General features: G+C 41.0%; 6 protein-coding genes across 6 annotated transcripts; 4 read left to right on the top strand and 2 right to left on the bottom strand.

Moving 5' to 3' along the window:
* The first annotated feature begins 3,125 nt into the window (after window positions 1-3,125).
* On the top strand, window positions 3,126-5,907 carry EAF02_007987 (uncharacterized protein). The gene is made up of 6 exons (XM_038904035.1): window positions 3,126-3,256; window positions 3,585-4,307; window positions 4,356-4,386; window positions 4,443-4,630; window positions 4,678-4,961; window positions 5,019-5,907. The coding sequence occupies exons 2-6, from the start codon at window positions 4,174-4,176 to the stop codon at window positions 5,678-5,680; spliced, it is 1,299 nt and encodes a 432-aa protein (XP_038756316.1). The 5' UTR covers window positions 3,126-3,256; window positions 3,585-4,173; the 3' UTR covers window positions 5,681-5,907.
* A 738-nt stretch (window positions 5,908-6,645) lies between these two features.
* Window positions 6,646-9,078, top strand: EAF02_007986 (uncharacterized protein; the record flags this gene model as incomplete). Its single annotated transcript, XM_038904034.1, has 6 exons — window positions 6,646-6,996; window positions 7,296-7,636; window positions 7,674-7,684; window positions 7,876-8,379; window positions 8,435-8,595; window positions 8,659-9,078. 6 exons carry the CDS (start codon window positions 6,646-6,648, stop codon window positions 9,076-9,078), a joined length of 1,788 nt encoding a protein of 595 aa, XP_038756315.1.
* Window positions 9,079-9,972: 894 nt separating this feature from the next.
* On the top strand, window positions 9,973-10,921 carry EAF02_007985 (uncharacterized protein; the record flags this gene model as incomplete). The annotated part of the gene is made up of 3 exons (XM_038904033.1): window positions 9,973-10,089; window positions 10,490-10,619; window positions 10,683-10,921. 3 exons carry the CDS (start codon window positions 9,973-9,975, stop codon window positions 10,919-10,921), a joined length of 486 nt encoding a protein of 161 aa, XP_038756314.1.
* Window positions 10,922-11,346: 425 nt separating this feature from the next.
* On the bottom strand, window positions 11,347-13,374 carry EAF02_007984 (uncharacterized protein; the record flags this gene model as incomplete). The annotated part of the gene is made up of 1 exon (XM_038904032.1): window positions 11,347-13,374. One exon carries the CDS (start codon window positions 13,372-13,374, stop codon window positions 11,347-11,349), a length of 2,028 nt encoding a protein of 675 aa, XP_038756313.1.
* A 270-nt stretch (window positions 13,375-13,644) lies between these two features.
* EAF02_007983 (uncharacterized protein) lies at window positions 13,645-14,271 on the top strand (the record flags this gene model as incomplete). Its single annotated transcript, XM_038904031.1, has 2 exons — window positions 13,645-13,870; window positions 13,931-14,271. 2 exons carry the CDS (start codon window positions 13,645-13,647, stop codon window positions 14,269-14,271), a joined length of 567 nt encoding a protein of 188 aa, XP_038756312.1.
* Window positions 14,272-15,045: 774 nt separating this feature from the next.
* Window positions 15,046-17,626, bottom strand: EAF02_007982 (uncharacterized protein). Its single transcript, XM_038904030.1, has 4 exons — window positions 16,833-17,626; window positions 16,717-16,779; window positions 16,467-16,664; window positions 15,046-16,400 (listed from the first exon to the last, which is right to left on the bottom strand). The coding sequence occupies exons 1-4, from the start codon at window positions 17,342-17,344 to the stop codon at window positions 15,302-15,304; spliced, it is 1,872 nt and encodes a 623-aa protein (XP_038756311.1). The 5' UTR covers window positions 17,345-17,626; the 3' UTR covers window positions 15,046-15,301.
* Between the last annotated feature and the right edge of the window lie 192 nt (window positions 17,627-17,818).

The following is a 17,818-nucleotide window of genomic DNA, read 5'->3' as shown; positions in this document are numbered from 1 at the left end:
CTGAAATAAAACTCCCAAGTATTTTGTAGTTTTTAATATAATAAAGTTTCTTGTAGTCCCTGAATCTATTATGACTTATTATATTTGTTTATTTATTTTAATCTTATAATATATCTATCCTGCTTATTCTATAGTATTCAATTGCTGAATAACTTGTTTTTTATCTATTTTATTGAATTATTGGTTTCTTATTTTTCTTTTCTTAGGAAACCATCCAATTACTTTTTTATTTAATCAATGGATTTTATAGAATTTATTATAGTATATAGTTTAATGTAGTATAGTATAATTAGTTTCTGTTTCTTCCTAAAGATTTTCATTTACTTCCTTTTGATAGATTTCTTTAGTTACAAAGAGTATTAGGATTTATAAATATTTTTGTTTTATAAATTTATTATATTTTCTCCCTCTTCATTTCGTAATAACTTTTAATATAATTATTGGAATTCTTTAAAAATAAAAGTATTAAGATTATCAGATATAGTTATATCTTTTTGAATTATAAAGGTAATATTGAATTGGCTTTTGCCGAATTTAGGTTTGAAATTTCTTTATTTATCTTTTATCTTTTTGTTTCAATAATCTGTTGTTTAATATCCTGTTTTTCTATATTCAAAATATAAATTATTCTCTCGTTTTCGTTTCTTTTTTGGATTATCATTCCTCTTTTTATAGTATATAGCATTTAATTCCATAAGGTTTTCTATAACTTTATATACTATAATATAATTTATCTTTATTCTTGTAATAACACTTTTGCTTATGATTTGTCTGAGATTTATATAATTGTTAGGTTTGTTTGTATCTATATAGACAGTCATCAATATCAATAAAGCTTTTGATTAATCCATTCAAGTTATTATTCTCCCCTTCCTCATCAAGTTCCAAATGTACTTCTGATTTGAGTTCTTTACAATAATAATTCATGATAGTAACCTTGTTCCATTTAGTTATCCCTATATATCTTCGGAATTCCATAGTATACTTCAATACTAATCCTATTTACTTGAAATTAAAGATCTTATTTTTCGCTATCTCTAATTTGTTAGAATTTTCAAAGATCCTACAAATCTCTATCTTAAAACCTTCAAAAACTATTGAAAATTGTCAAATAGATTATATGCAATCCGCATCATTATATTCAAAGTAATCATACAAATATAGTTGTATTTATTTGATTACTTCTCCTCAAAGATATAATATAGTTCATATACTTTTGACCTCCTTGATAATAAACTTATCCTTGTTAAATCTGAAATAAATTTCAAGTTGCAAAAGAAAAGTATCGAGTTCCTATTAACTACCTTGATATTTATCTAATAAAACTATTTTAAGAGTTTCACTAATAGTAATTTTTTTTAAAATATTGATTATCTCGATATTGTTGGTATCCCTAGTAGACTATTTAGTAATAGGATTTCTGAATACCATATTTAGTGATTAATTTATCGAATCGATATTTAAAGTAGAAAAGATATTCAAAGTATTACAGAAGCTATCTTTAGGATTATATAAAAATGATTAGAGATTTTTCGAGATGGTTTAGACTAAACTTCAAATAAGAATTCAATAAGGTTATAACTGGTTGCAATTCTTGTAACTATAGTAATGAAACTAATAATTGTTTTGAGCATAAAGCTCTATATTATAATGAAATCTATTCCCTATATAGACCTTCATTCTGAAGTCGATCAACAAATCGGCTGGCAAGTCGATCGATAAGTCGATCGGCTTTTGATCACATAACACTTGTCCTGTGATTCCTATTATCCTAATTTGTTTTTTTGTTTTGGGATTTAATTCCCTGAGATATTATTAATCTTAGTAAAGCCTTCTTGTTTACTGTATTCTGTTTTTCCTAGGACCTACTATTCTGAGAATTATATTCTAGGTTTCTAGAGTATCCTATAACTAATACTATATACATATCTGAGGCTTTTCTTGGGTACCTAGCGTTTCCCGGTATACTGCAGCTGAATCACTGAGGCCTATAATACTATTATAGCCTATAAGTCAGTGATTCTACAGCCTGTTACTAATCCGTTGTAACAAATATATTTTCTGTTTCAACTTTTTGTTTTTGATAAAGCTACTAATTTGAATTTTTAGCTTTTCTTAGGTTATTGATATATTAATATATAGTAAAAAGGTATTTTGAATTAATAATAATAAAATAATAAGAATTAAAATAAATCATTAATTTAAAAACTTAAAATGAATATAACTAACTAGATATTATAATCTTTTCAAGAAATATTCTGTTTTTTTAAAGGCATTAAGAGTTTGTTATAATATAATAACAACAGATTTACAATATAATAATAAAATAAATCAATTATCAATATTAAAGAATAACAAACTATTATACAAAGAACAAGTCTAAAGAAGGCTTTTATAGATCCTATCGAATAGAACCAAGATAGAACCAAGAAATAAGCGAAATGATTTGCCCTACCGGGTAGGGTGAATAGGTGACTAATCAAGACTTAAGGCCGAATCGTCATACTGTCCTAATATTAGTAATAACTTATAACTAATCAATTTTTTCTTGTAAATCTACAAATATAAAAATAGCCTGCTATAGAGATATATGATTATATAATATATAGAGTATTAATCACTTGATTTGCTTCTACAAATTCATAATATAAAAAAATCTGATTATTATCATCTAATATCGTTTTTTGAATAAAATGATCCGTATGACACGCTATATATAAGTTGAATGTTGAGATAGAAGCATGATTCCTTCTCTGACTGACGTGAACATTTCACCGTCAAAATCAACAGACAACTATAAATGTTGAGGTGGTGGAGGTAAGCACATCCAATAAAGCACGTTTGATGAGATCGAAGTTCCGTATCCATCTCGGACACGGAGTTTCAAAATCAACCTAAACTCCGCTTCATATTTGAAAAGACCCTTACAATTAATTTGCTTATTGATCTACTTTACAACAACTTCTCATTAAATGTGATTCCGGTATCCTCTTCTGAATCTCCGTACGATAGGATATCTCAATCATCAAGTTCCGAAAGCATTTCCCTTTCCCGTCTTTCATACGTTTGGTTTGCACTATCACTCGCCCTTCTCATTGGTCGAACGGCTTGCTAGCTCGGAGTGCTAAGAAAATGAGGAGTCTCCATGGAGAACGGTGTTTACGCCGAAGATATCTAAGCATGGAAAAGCTTGTGTCAATTGTGCAAACGCCAAGGTTAAATGTGTAGAAAAGAATGGTGTTGCTGCTTGCGAAAGGTATGTACAATTATATCACGTGATGCGGTTCCGATTCCATGGTACTGGGATTGCTGTGGGTTCCTTCCTGCATATACCGGTTCTGTCTGTGTTTTCAGAATGCCGAGTCAATATGCCGATTTTCAAATTTGGAAACTGTGTCGTTTCATTGTTATTTTCGAGTTTGGCGCGTTTGAAATGGAAATGCTGTCCAACCTTCAAACAGCACAATGTATTTAGAATTCATGTATCGATCGGAAAAGGGTGCGACAGTTTACTGGCATGATATATCTCTATCTCAACCCTTATACGACTGAGCTATTCAAAGAGGTAAACTGATACGCTTTAGGTGCCATAGACTCACCAAAGACTGCCAACCAATCGTCAGAACGAAGAGACGAAAGCCGGCGAAGAGAACTGCAGCTGCGAGAACTGCCGAGCTCGAGCAAAAGCTTGATGGGCTAGTTTCGTTGTTGACTGCAGCTACTCAAGATCAAAATACCCCCCCTTCTTCAACGGTATCAGATCATACTGTGTCGTCGAATCCTAGAGATGATATTCAGCCTTGCAAGTATCAGACTGGATCAAACATTAGTAACCCGCCCGTGAGAGGACTGGCAGCTGTCGACCTAAAACTTCCCGCCAATAGTTCCTACAGTTTGAACTCTATCCCTGTTCACCCGCCTCTACCAGGACCGGCGGCTGGCAGATCTCTCCGTGATACTAGTGGTGATTATTGTGCTACCAATATAGCCACGACAACTTCACCTACGTCTCTCATTCCAACTGGTCTAGCATTGTCTCCAAAAGAAGAAGAGAACGCACTTTATTACTTTCGAACTAATTCAGTAAGGTATCTACCATTCATCATCATATCACCAGATACGAATGTCCATGAATTCAAGAAAGAGAATCCGTTTTGGTGGTTGGCTATTGTAATGCTACCAGCAAAGAGTACTTCGAGACAGATCGCATTGGGGATGCATATTCGTCAACTTTTAGGCCAAAAATTACTTATTTCTGGCGAGCGCAATCTTGATCTTTTGTGGGGATTGTTGACTTATATTGCATGGTATGTGAGCTGAATATCTAATTGACGGTTGATATTAACATTGAGTAGGAGCCAATATCATTACCAGCAGAGACCAGTGGTAAGTCATCTTTTAATTTTCTAGTACGAAACATTTTCTGACCCTTTGCTCTGTAGTGGAGTAGTATGATCCAACTTGCTATGGGACTAGCATTCGATCTCGGATTAAACAAGGCACCACAGAAAGAGGCACCGCATTTGCTCTTGAACTTCGACGCCCGAGGATGCCCGAAGCCATTTATATCTGCAATTGGATCACAGCAAGAAAAACGAGCTTTACTTTGCTTGTACTCTTTAAGCTCTAGGTACTTTCTTTCGATCTAGTTTATGAGGCGTTTCTAATTTTGTTTAGCTTTTCATTGTATGTCCAAAAGATTGACACTCTCCGATGGACGACGTACGCAGATGAATGCTTAAAGATACTATCGGAAAAGCCTGAATCTCTTCATGATATACTCATGACCCAAATTGTGCGCTTACAACTCATTCAGGAGCATGTGAAGGACGCTCCGTGGTACGACACGGCAGGCGATGGGAGTACCGCTTTCAAAGCACCTGCCGTTTTCTATCTAAAGGCTTTAAAAAATCAGATGGAAACATTCAGACAACGAATTCCAAATGAAGTTCGAGAAAACTGTACGTGAACAAATGAAAGTTGTCCATGCATGACAAGTGCTAACCAATCACACACAGGTACTTTTTTGATGCATCTTTACAATACTGAACTTACAATCCACGAAGTCGCTCTCTCCAAAGAGCCTCATGCTGATATGCCGGATTCCCAACGCCTAGAATCCCTCTGCATCTGTTTTCAATCTGTCAAATCATGGTTTGAACTCTACTTTTCCACACCATGTAGAGATCACGCATCATTTTCTTTCCCAATCTATACACACATGGCGCACTGCATGGTGGCTCTCTATCGTCTATCAGTATTTGAAGATCCGCAATGGGATGTCCAACTTGTACGTCAACAACTTGATCTCTCGCTCGTTCTAGATCAAATCATAAAGACTTGGGAGAATGTTAAAGGGGAAGCTGGACTGGATGCTGGAGTCATCAAGGTAGACGATGTTGATATTTACACTTCTAACGCGAAGAGAATTGGATTGATCAAGACGTGGTGGGATGCTAAGGTAGCGGGAGAAGCTTCGAGTAATGTGTCAAGTGACAAATTTGCGAATGTAAACGGGAGTGAGAATGGAAACGGAAATATGGGCACGGAATCTTTACCTCAGACTCAGGGTCAGGGATTCGATCTCCCAACATTTAATTTGGATATGGGAATGGAGTCATGGGATGATGGATGGTGGCAGGATGTTTTTGGTGCGTGGGGAGCTCAGTGTGATATCTAACTGGATCGGGTCCGGCTCAAACTTGAATTTAACACTAGGGAACGAATGATGTTTACAGGTGTTCGAGGAATTTCGGAAGAAAATGGGACATTCTAGAATGGAATTTCAAGGAAAATCCAAAAGCAGGGCTGGATGGATCGAGCGTCTCATCTCAATATTCATGTACTGTATAATATTAAAAACAAACAGTTAACCAAAACAATGTCGAGAGAAGGGATAAAACACCCATAATCACTCCCTGTACCTATCCAGAAGTTCTCAAAACAATACGACGGATTAAAATTTGCACATTCAACTCATCATCACACGATTAAAAACTCCACATACATACCAGCCGAGAATCAATTGAATTCCCTTCGATTCAATCTCCGTTGAATTCAGCACACCCATCATCAAACCACACTACACTACTATCTAACCCCCGAACCCCAAATCACCTTACCCACCCAGAATCCAAATCCAAATCCATCCCATCTATAAAAATAAGCCGCATATCATATAAATGCCCCCTTGACGCAAAGTCAGGGTAGGTATCGGAGTTTCACCAAACAATCGGCTCGGGAATTATGATTTTGAAAATTCCCGATCAGGCTCAGAGTCAGATTTTGAGGCTGCTTCTTATATTTGGGTGGGTTGTATATATATAGGTATAGATGAATGAATGAATGAAGGACTTCTTCTTAAACTTTATTTTCTGAGCATTCATTGATGAATTCGTTAATATAATCATATCTTTATTTGTTTAGGGGATCAATCGTTCCGATTATTTTTCAAGTAATTTGTGTCTCTTTCTCGAGTGTGCGTGTAATTTTCTTACCGGTGAGCACATTTGAAGATTGGGGAATCGTCGACTTGCATATATACATACAGCAGATCAGATCAGATCAGATCGAATCACCCCTGAAAGATAGACAACAAACATTAAATCAAAGTTCAGCTTCACTTGATATACACGATACGATACGATGTCTCGAGTAAAAGATTCGGAAAAAGAGGTCCAAGGAATCTCGAATCCACACAATACACCTAGCTCAGATGACACTGGTATTTCCAAATCCACTCATACACTTTCCATTCTACCCGCCAGCAAATCTTCAGAAAAAGGAGAGATCGCAAGTATGGAGTCTCCTCTCAAAAGCGAAGATGTTTCTTCAGAAAAAACGGACAAGATGGATAAAGGAGATGGAGGCAATGGTGGAGAAGAAGATGGAGAAGAAAATCATGAATATATCTCTGGATATAAAATCTTGGTGGTCATGACTGCCATTACACTTACGACGTTTTTGGCGCTGTTGGATACGACGATTGTTGCTACTGTGAGTTTTTAGTTTTTTTCTTTGATTTGATTTAGTTTGTGAGGGGGAAGGTGTTAATTCTTCTTTGGTGTTTGTGTTGATGTCGTTTTGGATCTAGTTTTGTTCGGTAGACATGGTAATCATGCGGCTACTCTGTGGGCAGCAATGCCATTGCACTCGAAGCTGGGATGATTATGGTGATGCTCATCAATGAAGAAAGTATGCTTCATCTCAGAATCTGAGAGCATGACTTACACATATACACACCCGACACAAAAAGCAACAAGTTCAAAAACTAACCCAACACAACACGAACACAGGCCATCCCCCGCATAACCTCGCACTTCCACTCCCTCCCCGACGTCGGCTGGTACGGAAGCGCCTACCTGATCACCAACTGTTCACTACAACCTCTCTCGGGAAAACTCTACACATATTTCAGTTGGAAATATGTATTCCTCTCCTTTTTCTTCCTCTTCGAATTCGGTTCTTTGTTATGTGGCACGGCTGTTTCGTCGGATATGTTGATTGTGGGACGAGCGGTTGCGGGCATGGGCTCGGCGGGTTTGATGAATGGTGCGATTACGATTTTGACGCATGCGTTGCCGATTGAGAAGAGACCAGTTTATTTGGGATTTATGATTTCGACGGCGCAGTTGGCGTTGGCGGTGGGGGGGGGCGCTGACCCAGTATGCTAGTTGGAGATGGTGTAGGTTTGATTTTGTGCTTTTTGAGTTTTTCCCTGGGAGATACATGATATCCCTTTCATTTGCTGTCTTGAGTTTGCACTTGAGTGTACTCTCTGACGATTATTCTTGATTATCAGCTTGAAATCCAAGAATAATGCTACTTTCATTCTGTATATTAAAGATGAAGTCCCATGATAACTGACAGTAGCAGGCTTCTACATCAATCTCCCATGTGGCTTCCTCGTCAGTCTTCTTCTCCTCTCCATCACCATCCCAGAGCGTCTCCACCCCACCGCCCTAACCCTCACCCCTCTCCAAAGAATCCAACACCTCGATCTCCTAGGCTTCTTCCTCTTCGCACCTACCGCCATCCAATTTCTTCTCGCTCTAGAATGGGGCGGAACAATGTATCCCTGGTCATCCTCTCACATAATCGGACTTTTCATCGGATCATTCTTCAATTCCCTTCTATTTCTCTACCGCGAATATCGCGCTGGAGATGAAGCTATGATTCCTCTATCTCTTGTGAGAAACACTGTCGTGTGGACATGCTGCTGTACGAACTTTTTGTTTATGGCAGGTATGTTGACATTGAGTTTTTACTTGCCGATTTATTTTCAGGGGGTGAGGGGTGTACAACCGGCGATGAGTGGAGTATATACTTTACCGGGGATTTTGTCACAAATGTTGTTTGCGATTATCTCGGGGTTTGCTGGTATGTCCCCCATCTTATCTCTGAGATTGGAATCGGTGATTTGACATTCGTGTAGTGCAAAGAATAGGCTATTATCTTCCCTTTAGTATCGTGGGCGGATGTTTCGCCGCGATAGGATATGGTTTGATATCCGCCTACACACCCTCCACTCCAGCATCGAAATGGATCGGCTATCAGATCCTTGGTGGAATCGGTCGTGGTCTCTCTATGCAGATGGTGATTTGAATCCTCTCCCTCTCATCTGTAATTCCATCACTGACAAAAACAAAAAAAAAACAGGTAATAATAGCCATCCAAAACAACCTCACCGGGACCAAAATCGTCATCGCACAAACCCTCGTGATATTTTTCCAATACCTCGGCGGAGCACTCTGTCTTACTTTCGCATCTACAATCTTCGCTGCGAAACTCAAATCCGAATTGCGAGTATATGCGCCCACGGTGGATCCGCAACTGGTGATTGAAGCGGGCGCGACGGCGTATAGAAATGTGATACCGAAGGATCAGGTGATGAATGTGGTGACGGCGTATAATTTGGCGATTAATCATTGTTTTTACTTGGCGGCGGGATTGGCGGCGGGAGTTATGTTGTTTGTGTGGGGAATGGGGTGGAAGAAGATTGGGGGAAACAGTGATGGGAAGAATGTGAAGAATGTGAAGAATGTGAAGGCGGGACCAGAGGGCGGGGCGGAAGTTTGAAGTCAAGGGTTGCGACTTTTTGAAGATCGGAGGAGACCTGGATATGGAGGACGGAAGTTTGATAGATACCTACCATCACCAATACAAAATATACTTGCACTTCAATACCATACGAATAGATTGAATGATTGTCCCATCATACTCGCATCTTGATGACTTGCAGATTAACATTTCGTCATGATGATATTCACGTTTCGATTCGAAACCGCCAAAATCCGATAAACCTTGAAAATTCAAGGACCTTTTCAATGCAAAAGTATGCGATACACGACCCCATCTCGTGCATACATCACCAGTAAGCATCTATCTGTCTACCGACCTCACAATTTCCACGCATATACAAATGCAGCATGGCCGTCGAACGCTTACCTACTCGGTAGTATCTCATCCACCACGACCAATAAACCTGTCCCTCTCCCAACCACCCGACAAACACGCAGCGTGCATCCCTCCCCAACCTCATCACACGACCCTGCACCGCATATCCGCGATCCGACTTCTGAATCACATATTGAATTTCCCCGCAACTCTTTATACTTTATTTTGTCTTTCATGCATGCATGTATGTATGTATCTCACTCCTATCGCTCTGTAGTCGTGCATCCACGTCATCGATTTCTCCCAGTGTCGGTTATGTTATAGTCCAGCTCTTTCTTTCTGTCGTCTATCTGTATTCATATCCATATCCACCTCGCCCATCAAATCAACACATCAAAAATTCCGTCTTTGATTCGAGTTATTGCGCATACACACAAACACAGACAACCTTAACATATACACGAGAAACGCCACAATCAACCATCCAACCAACTACCGAGAAAGAAAGATAAGATAAGCATCGCATACACCTCCAGGCGGGCTATTCTAGTAACCTTAGCATTCCCTCCCGAGAAAATGTTCGAGGCACGACTGGAGAGGAGAGAACGCGTAAAGCCACAAAGCTTGGGGATCACGTCAGATGTGAGAAATGAGGATATGGTTCTTGATGCTGCGGGATTGTTTCCTATTAAGGTTTTGTGGGATCTTTTTTATTGTTGTTACTATTGTTCTGGAGGCTGGATTGCACGTGGATGTCACGTTTTGATTTGTTTGATTGTTTTTATTTTGGGATGTGGTGCGATGGGATTTGGAGGGATAGTAGAGAGAAGGAGTTTTATTTGGGAGAGGGAATTGAAAGGTTTTGAGAAATTCGCCGTCTAGAAGGGAAAGGATGATGCTGTCGATACATGAGAGACCGAGTTGTCTCTATTATCGCATAGCGAAAAGCCTTCCCCAATGATATCAAGACACCCTACCACTTAAACCTACTAGATCTCCAATTTCCATTCACGCAAAGAAGCGATTCTTATTTCTCATCACCCTATCTACACAAGCCCCCCAAAACAAACATACTAACCCCACCCCCTCCCAGGAACCCTTCTTCGTCACCGCCAAATTCTGGAAACGTTTTTCCGTCTACGCCTCCGTCATCCTCTCTATCGCCTCTCTCGTCATATCCTCCATCGCATCCCTAAAGCCCAGTTCCGCTGCCGATATGAAAGGTCTATCATTCCTTTCCCCCCACCCATTTCCTTATCTCCTTGCCCCTGACTAACCTCTCCTAGCTCTAATAGTAACCAGCATAATCATCAACGCACTCTCTGTTACGCTGTCCGCGCTCACCTCTCTAGATTGGCAAAGCCAGGCGACGACGGATCGGAAATTCGCGCAGATGTTGAGTCAGATTAGTCATGTGCATGAGGGGAAGGAGGGGGGGAGGATTGTGGTTTTGGGACGGGGGCGGGAGGAGGAGGAGCGGTTGATGGGGGAGACAGGGGGGATGGGGATAGGGAAGGCGTTTTGAGATTCTTGGGAGAGTTTGTGAATAAGGAGGTGTCTTTAGTGGGGAATGCAATGGAGTTGTGGAAAGTATGGATGCTCAAGTAGTTTGATTATATCTGTAAGGAGGTACAGTACAGAGAGAGACATCATCCACATTTCCGGCTTCGACGGAAATGAGGATTGGACGTGGGTGCCTCATAACGACAGATTGATAGACAAGGGTGTATTTTTGGCGTTGGAGCTTATAGCTTATACCTGGGAGAATGGATGGCTAGATTACATTGAGGGATTGCGAACATGTATAACTATATACCCAAATTCTTTCACACATTTGTATTAATTAATAATTCACAATCCCCATATAAGATACCACACAGGATAAAAAATGATCTAGAAGTATGCATTTTATTTCAAACTCATCTCGTACACATTATCCACTCTACTTGATCATCTCAACCCAATTACATTTTTCTCCACCACTTTCATACCGTCTCTAACCGCAGGACAATAATGTAGTCGTAACAATTCTCCTTCCCAGATAGTGCTTGCCATGGGATTACTTCCTTCCACTTCAGTACTACATCCATCGAACATTCCATCACCCTTTCTCTCCTCTGTATTCCAGAGACTCTTCACCTTGGTCTCGTGAATCTTTGCAACTTTGCCTAACAGAGCCATCATTGCGGTAGCGGATTTCTCGGGTAGTTGGAGAGAGCATGTCATGAGTTGTTTAGTGAAAGCCGCGATTCTGAGGGGTGGGACAGCGCGGGCAGCGAGGGGCGGTAAGAGGACGGAGGAGAGCGAGCGGAGGAGAAGAACGGTCGTGGTTTGAATGTTAACTTTATTGTCGGTTGTTGAGGGGGCGTTTGGATCTGGTAGATGGAGGGATTTGGAGGAGAGTTCGATGTCAGGATTGAGGGATAGGGCGTGGAGAGTGCGGTAAAGATGGGTGATGAAGAAACTTAAATCTAAGCTTAACGAGGCTTGAGCTTTGTGGGCGTCTTGGCCTTCTAGAAGTGCGAATGCGGTGATGATACAAAGGAGAGATTCACGGGTGAGATTGCGAGAGGTTTCGGAGTCCTCGTCTTCTGCTTCGGTTTCCTCAAGATCATCTCCTGTCTCGGCATGACCAATGAGATCTTTGAGCGCTTCGAGAAGATCACCGAAGAAATCTTGATTGATGAGATGGGCGTATCGAGCTAAACCCTCAAGTACAGCACCCATGAGAGATGGTGAACGTACTTTAAGGATACGGAAATATGTCACAAACACTAGTTTCAAGGTTTCTGACTGCATTCTCTCGCGGTCTTCGTGACTGACTGTTGCATCTGCTTGAACCATCTCCTTTTCAACCGCTTTTCGTTCCTTCATTAATTTTCGCTCCTTTTTGGTGCGGAATACTCTCTTTTCCTTGAGTTTCTTGCCTCCAAAACTGTCTTCCTCATGATCGACATGATTCGTTGATGCCTTTCCAGAGAATTCCGATAATAATCTTAAATGTAAGAAAGTGTTCAATACACTTTCGTCTACTCTGTATCCTCTTCCTTTCATCATTCTCGTTAAAATGTTCACCGCATCCAAAGATGAAGTTCCATCATCGTCATTCTTGAACAACATTTCGATAGTCTCTCGACACTTGACAAATTCGGCGTCCACCTTTCTCGTACTGAGCTTTCCCACCAATATCTTCAAGAGATCTGATCTGAAATTGAAATGGGGTACAGCTTCTAATAATGCGCATGCACAAGATATGGCAACCGTCGAAAGACCTGCGCCGCCATCACTCGATTTTTGAGATTTTCCAGCTGTCGCGAGCCTGCCCAATTCCTTCACATATCCTTGATATCCTCCCACAAGAGCCTGTTCGTACGCCCTCAGCTTTCGCACCTCCTTCGAAACTTTCTCTTCCATATTATCTTCCGACAAAGGTCGTATCCTATATCCTGGAATAACATCCTTATAAACAGCCAATTGAGTAGCCAATGCCAATTTCTTGATCGTAATGTTGTGCGATTTTCCAAATTCTGCGATGGCTCTAAATGCTCCTACATTCTCTTCCGGATCCTCATTCAACATCAATGCTATACGTGCCAATTCCTCCTTTGCTTCGAGAATCTGCTGTCGTATCGGCACAGAAGGCTTTTTCTCGACCTTCTCTTCGGGCTCCTCATCCTCTTCAACATCATCCGCACCAATCCATTCCAAATCGCTTTCCTCCTCGTTAACTTCCACTGGCGCTTCCACTTGTTCAATTAATCCTTCTTTAGTCTTAATTGGCAATCTTGTACTTTCTTTTTTGTCCTTCTTTCCTTTGCGCGGTCTCATTTCGTAATCCTGTTCTAAATTCCATTTCGAAGCCGTCTTGAAAAACGCATTCGAATTTGGCGCATTCTCTAAAGTCGACGGAGACGAATCCTCTCCCTCATTTGGCGGAGGTGTTAGCTTGCGCCTCTTGACTGCTGGTACTTTTGCCATCTTTACTTATGTCGCAAGAACCAATCGTGATAGGAAAATTGTATTGTATGAAAGTTATCGATCGAAAAAAAGTTCATACCAGGGTTCTGTCGAAAATATTCTGAAGCGGGCACCAAGCGGCCGCACGCTCACCCGCAAAAAAAAAAGTTTCCAGCCTTATCAGTAGGTAGGCCCGCCAAAAAAAATTCACAGGATCTCTACAATCTAGAGCTTCAACTTCCATCTCGCAAACTTCACGAACAATTATTATCCACACATCACAATTCCAAAATGCGTCCTCTCACAGAACCAGAAACTCAAACTCTCTTCGCCAAATTGGCGGGCTATACGGGAAACTCGTTGAAGAATCTGATTGCGCCATTGGACAACACCCCAAATGCTGATCGATATGTTTTCCGCGTTCAACAATCAAGATGTTACTATGTACGATTATCGCTCGCAAACCTTGCGACTTCTATTTCTAGAGACAAGTTGTTGTCATTAGGAATCTGTCTCGGTATGTGTTGCAATTCCCACATTGCAAAGATGGATGCCATATCTAACATATCCCTCGCAGGAAAATTCACAAAATCAGGCAAATTCCGCATCCACATCACCGCGCTCCCTATCCTCGCTGAACACGCCCGTTACAAGGTCTGGGTTAAGGCCAATGGAGAAATGCCATTTCTCTACGGTGGACATATTGTGAAAGCGCATGTTGGAAGGTGGTCGGAAGATTGTCCTGAGCATCAGGGTGTGGTTGTTTACAGTATGAACGATACACCATTGGGATTTGGGGTTACGGCGAGAAGTACACAAGAAGCTAGAAGATTGGATCCCACCGGTATTGTTTGTTTCAGACAGGCAGATGCTGGAGAGTATTTGAGAGATGAGGATACGCTCTTTGCGACTTCTTAGGGGGGCATCTTGTACTTGGAAGTTGCTGAAAGGGAACGGAGTTTGGGATATAAAATGGCGTTTATATGGTGTAGGGAAAAGCATAATTATAGGCAAGTTGCCATTTCTGATGAAAGCTTGCTTAGACAAAATGACAATATTTGATGATCATTGCGATCTCATTTGAACAAGCTACTATACTTACATCGTTGTTTTGTTCATCCAATCTTCAGTACCATTGATCTAACGCCTGAGTTGTTCGCTACATACCTTGTTTGATGGAAAGAAAACGAACTTATGCATCTCAATGCTATGTCGATCATACTTCACCATGACTTTCATTTTTTCCAGACACATTCAAGCCATAGCGTTAGAACACAGGGGGTGTTGCTGTACCAACATCCAAAGACAACATGACTTGTGCGGGATCTAAAATTGACAAAGTTGACAATCGAGGTGTCCTTCTGTTCTAGTCTGTCCCAAGGTTTTGGTTGTGTCTACTTGGATGTCACTTTAGGAGTCACAATCGATCTTGAACAGTAGGGACGCAAGCAGTGATGTGAAAATTGTCACAGTTGTTAAATTCTATAGGCTCACTTGCGAGAATGACCTGTCAAAACAATGGGAATCGTATTCTATTGCGGTTTGAGAACACTTTCTGTATACAAAAGTGACTATGTAAAACTATATATCGAAGATGAATTTGGGTTTAATTCATACTTGATTTCTGTAAGCCTATCTACTCACCTGCACAATTTTCAAGTTATAACCGCAAGATAAATTAAGTGATTGTTCTATTTTGCTATATTATAGTATTTCTTTTCACTCCGCAATATAAAAACCGAGTAATAACAAACATGACTAACTTCTAAGGAGGGTATTGGTACTGTGGAGCCGTCATTCGTATATACTTTTCTTTGCTCTTCATGCAAATCATTAACACCATCCATCATACACGCCGTGCATACTCCAACATCCAACGAAAGAAAAGGGAAAAAAAATTATAGCAATTATACAAACCGTGGCTATGATGCCATTTCCTGTAATAAACCTAATCAACTCTAACAGGATATCTTTCCCTCAATTTCGCACCATACTTATAAATGAAAAACGGCGCTGGAATTAGAGCCAGCCCGATGAATCCCAAAACGCTATTTCCCCAACCCAATCCCAAATTATTATACAACGGCCGACCTGCCAGTGGCAAGAACGCCGCAAACAAGCATCGAATGGCGGTGAGACCAGCCATGGCAGATGCTGCATATTGTTTTCCCGTATCGATATAGTACGTTTGAATACCAGCAAACACACCCATGGTTCCGAATCCAAAAGGTATCAAGCCGAGAATTGGAACGATCCAATGGACGCGGTAGTAGGAGGACCAGCCGTACCAGAAGAAGGAACCGGGGATGAAAAAAGCAAAGAAGAGACCGTTGCGGAGACGGAACTCAGGTTGATATACACCGTTATTTTTCTTGGTTAAGGAAATGATGGTAGGATCTGATGTTTTGGCAACTGTGAACATGCCAAGGAAGAAACCGAGACCGAGACCTAGATATGCTAGCGAGGCGATTTCGATGGAGAATCCGTAGTTCTGTTCAAAGACTTGCGCGATGGATGTGAGGAGGAGATAGATGAGTCCAAAGATGAAAGACATCCACAAAGCAAGCATGGGCAGGATGGGAGAGGAAAACATCATGCGGAAGGGTCTTGCGATACCCGTGAGAAGGACTGCTTTGATTTTCAATGCAGCAGGTGGTTTCTTGGCATCGTATGCAGATATGAGAGCTTCATTTCCAGTTTCCTTGCGGAGAGCGGCGGTTTTGCGACGGATGAGGACGGGGGCGGATGTTTCTTTTCCGACGATCACGTAGAAGATGGAAAGACAGGCACAAGCAATCAAGAGGACCCAATACACCCAGCGCCATCCCGCACGTTGGGCGATGAATCCTCCGATCACGGGACCGAGGACAGGGCCGAAGAGTGGTCCCATGACGAACATAGCTTGTGCTTTACCACGTTGCTGGATTGGGAATAAATCTGCAACGACACCGCCACCGATAGCGAGACAGGCAGATCCTCCTAAGCCTGCAAAGAAGCGGAAGAGGATGAGGAGGTGGATGTTTGGAGCAAGTGCGCATCCGAGTTGCCTGTAGTGGGGTTGTATGAGCAATGTTTCAATTGAATGACAAGCACATGACAAGTGTTAGACTTACCATATCGTTAGTAAGAAATTGCAATACATGAGAATTGGTTGACGTCCATAAATTTCACTCAGTGGCGACAGAACAAGCGGCCCGGCCGCAAATCCAAAATGACATACTGACAACAAGGTATCTAGTATATCGGAAGTGGTACCAAACTCTCGATTCATGAGTGTAATTCCAGGTGCTACAATCGATGAAGATAGAGGACTATAATTGGTCAATTAAGATGCGACATAAAATCATTATTAGGTAAACGTACCTCAAGAATGTAATCAGACTGACAGACGCCAGCATCAACCATTTCTTTTTATCCGGAAGATTCCTTTTTCGGGTCAGTATAAGTGTGATCACCATGCACTGTCGAATCAAACATACCTTGGATGAGCTGGATCATCTTGTCCTGTCCATCCTACTAGATTATTTTCCATATCCATCTCTGGGAAGATCTCCTTTGGTGGTCCCCCAGGTCCACCTGGTCCTCCAGGACCTGGAGGTCCCGGTGGACCTGCAAGCTCCTTCTTTTCCACTGGTACCTTGATTTCTTCTGACACTGGCCTTGAGAGCTTCAGAGAAGAAGCAAGCGTTTCTTCTGAAAATGGCCTTGAAGGCTTCGAAGACGCGGCAAGCGATTCCTCTGAAGTCATTGCGAAAATTTCCGGGTATGTATCACGGATACTTTTTGAAGGCGGTTCTGGAGGAGGGGACCGTTTTAAATTCCTGATTGACATCATTTTGAATAACCCTGGCGTGCTTTTAAAACTCTTTGTGCTTTTCGTACTCAGTTGCCTTTCCATCTGTGACGGTCCTATGGGGGATGATTCTGGAGTAGTGTATAAAGAACGTGGTGAATGCAGAGCTTCCAGCTCCAAGCTATCTCTTCTCTCCATCTTTCCTTCGTAGGAATCTTCGTATATTGACGATGTGAAATCGTACGCCGTTTCTAATGCTGAATTGTAAGTCGAAGTTTCCACGTCGTATCCATAGGGAATGTCTAGATAATAATGGTAATCGTAATCTTCTGGATTATAAGGGAACTCGTATAACGGTTTCCTTCTTCTCGGGTGAAGCCATGTCTTCGATCAGCATACGAAATTTAGTGTGCAATTAGTGGGGACGCAAATTTGCGGTATACAGAATCAGGAAAAGAACGTGGGATCGAGCAGGTAGTAAATGATTTTCGTCCTGTGCAGATTGAACTATTGGATTGTACCTTTACTAGATATGGACTTTGGCTTCAAATAACAGCAGGCTGGGTGTGCGTAGGTTGCTGACCGTGCAGAAGGGGCCTTAGATTTCAACTACTTCATAAATTGGTCATTTGAAATCGCGGATAAAATAGACACCGAATGGTGAGCTTTCAA

The sequence above is a fragment of the Botrytis sinoallii genome, assembly GCF_014898435.1.
Source record: "Botrytis sinoallii strain Bc 23 chromosome Unknown BSIN_014, whole genome shotgun sequence".
Classification (NCBI taxonomy): domain Eukaryota; kingdom Fungi; phylum Ascomycota; class Leotiomycetes; order Helotiales; family Sclerotiniaceae; genus Botrytis; species Botrytis sinoallii.
The sequence above is the reverse complement of the archived record's forward strand: the minus strand, read 5'-3'. Positions and strand labels throughout refer to the sequence as shown.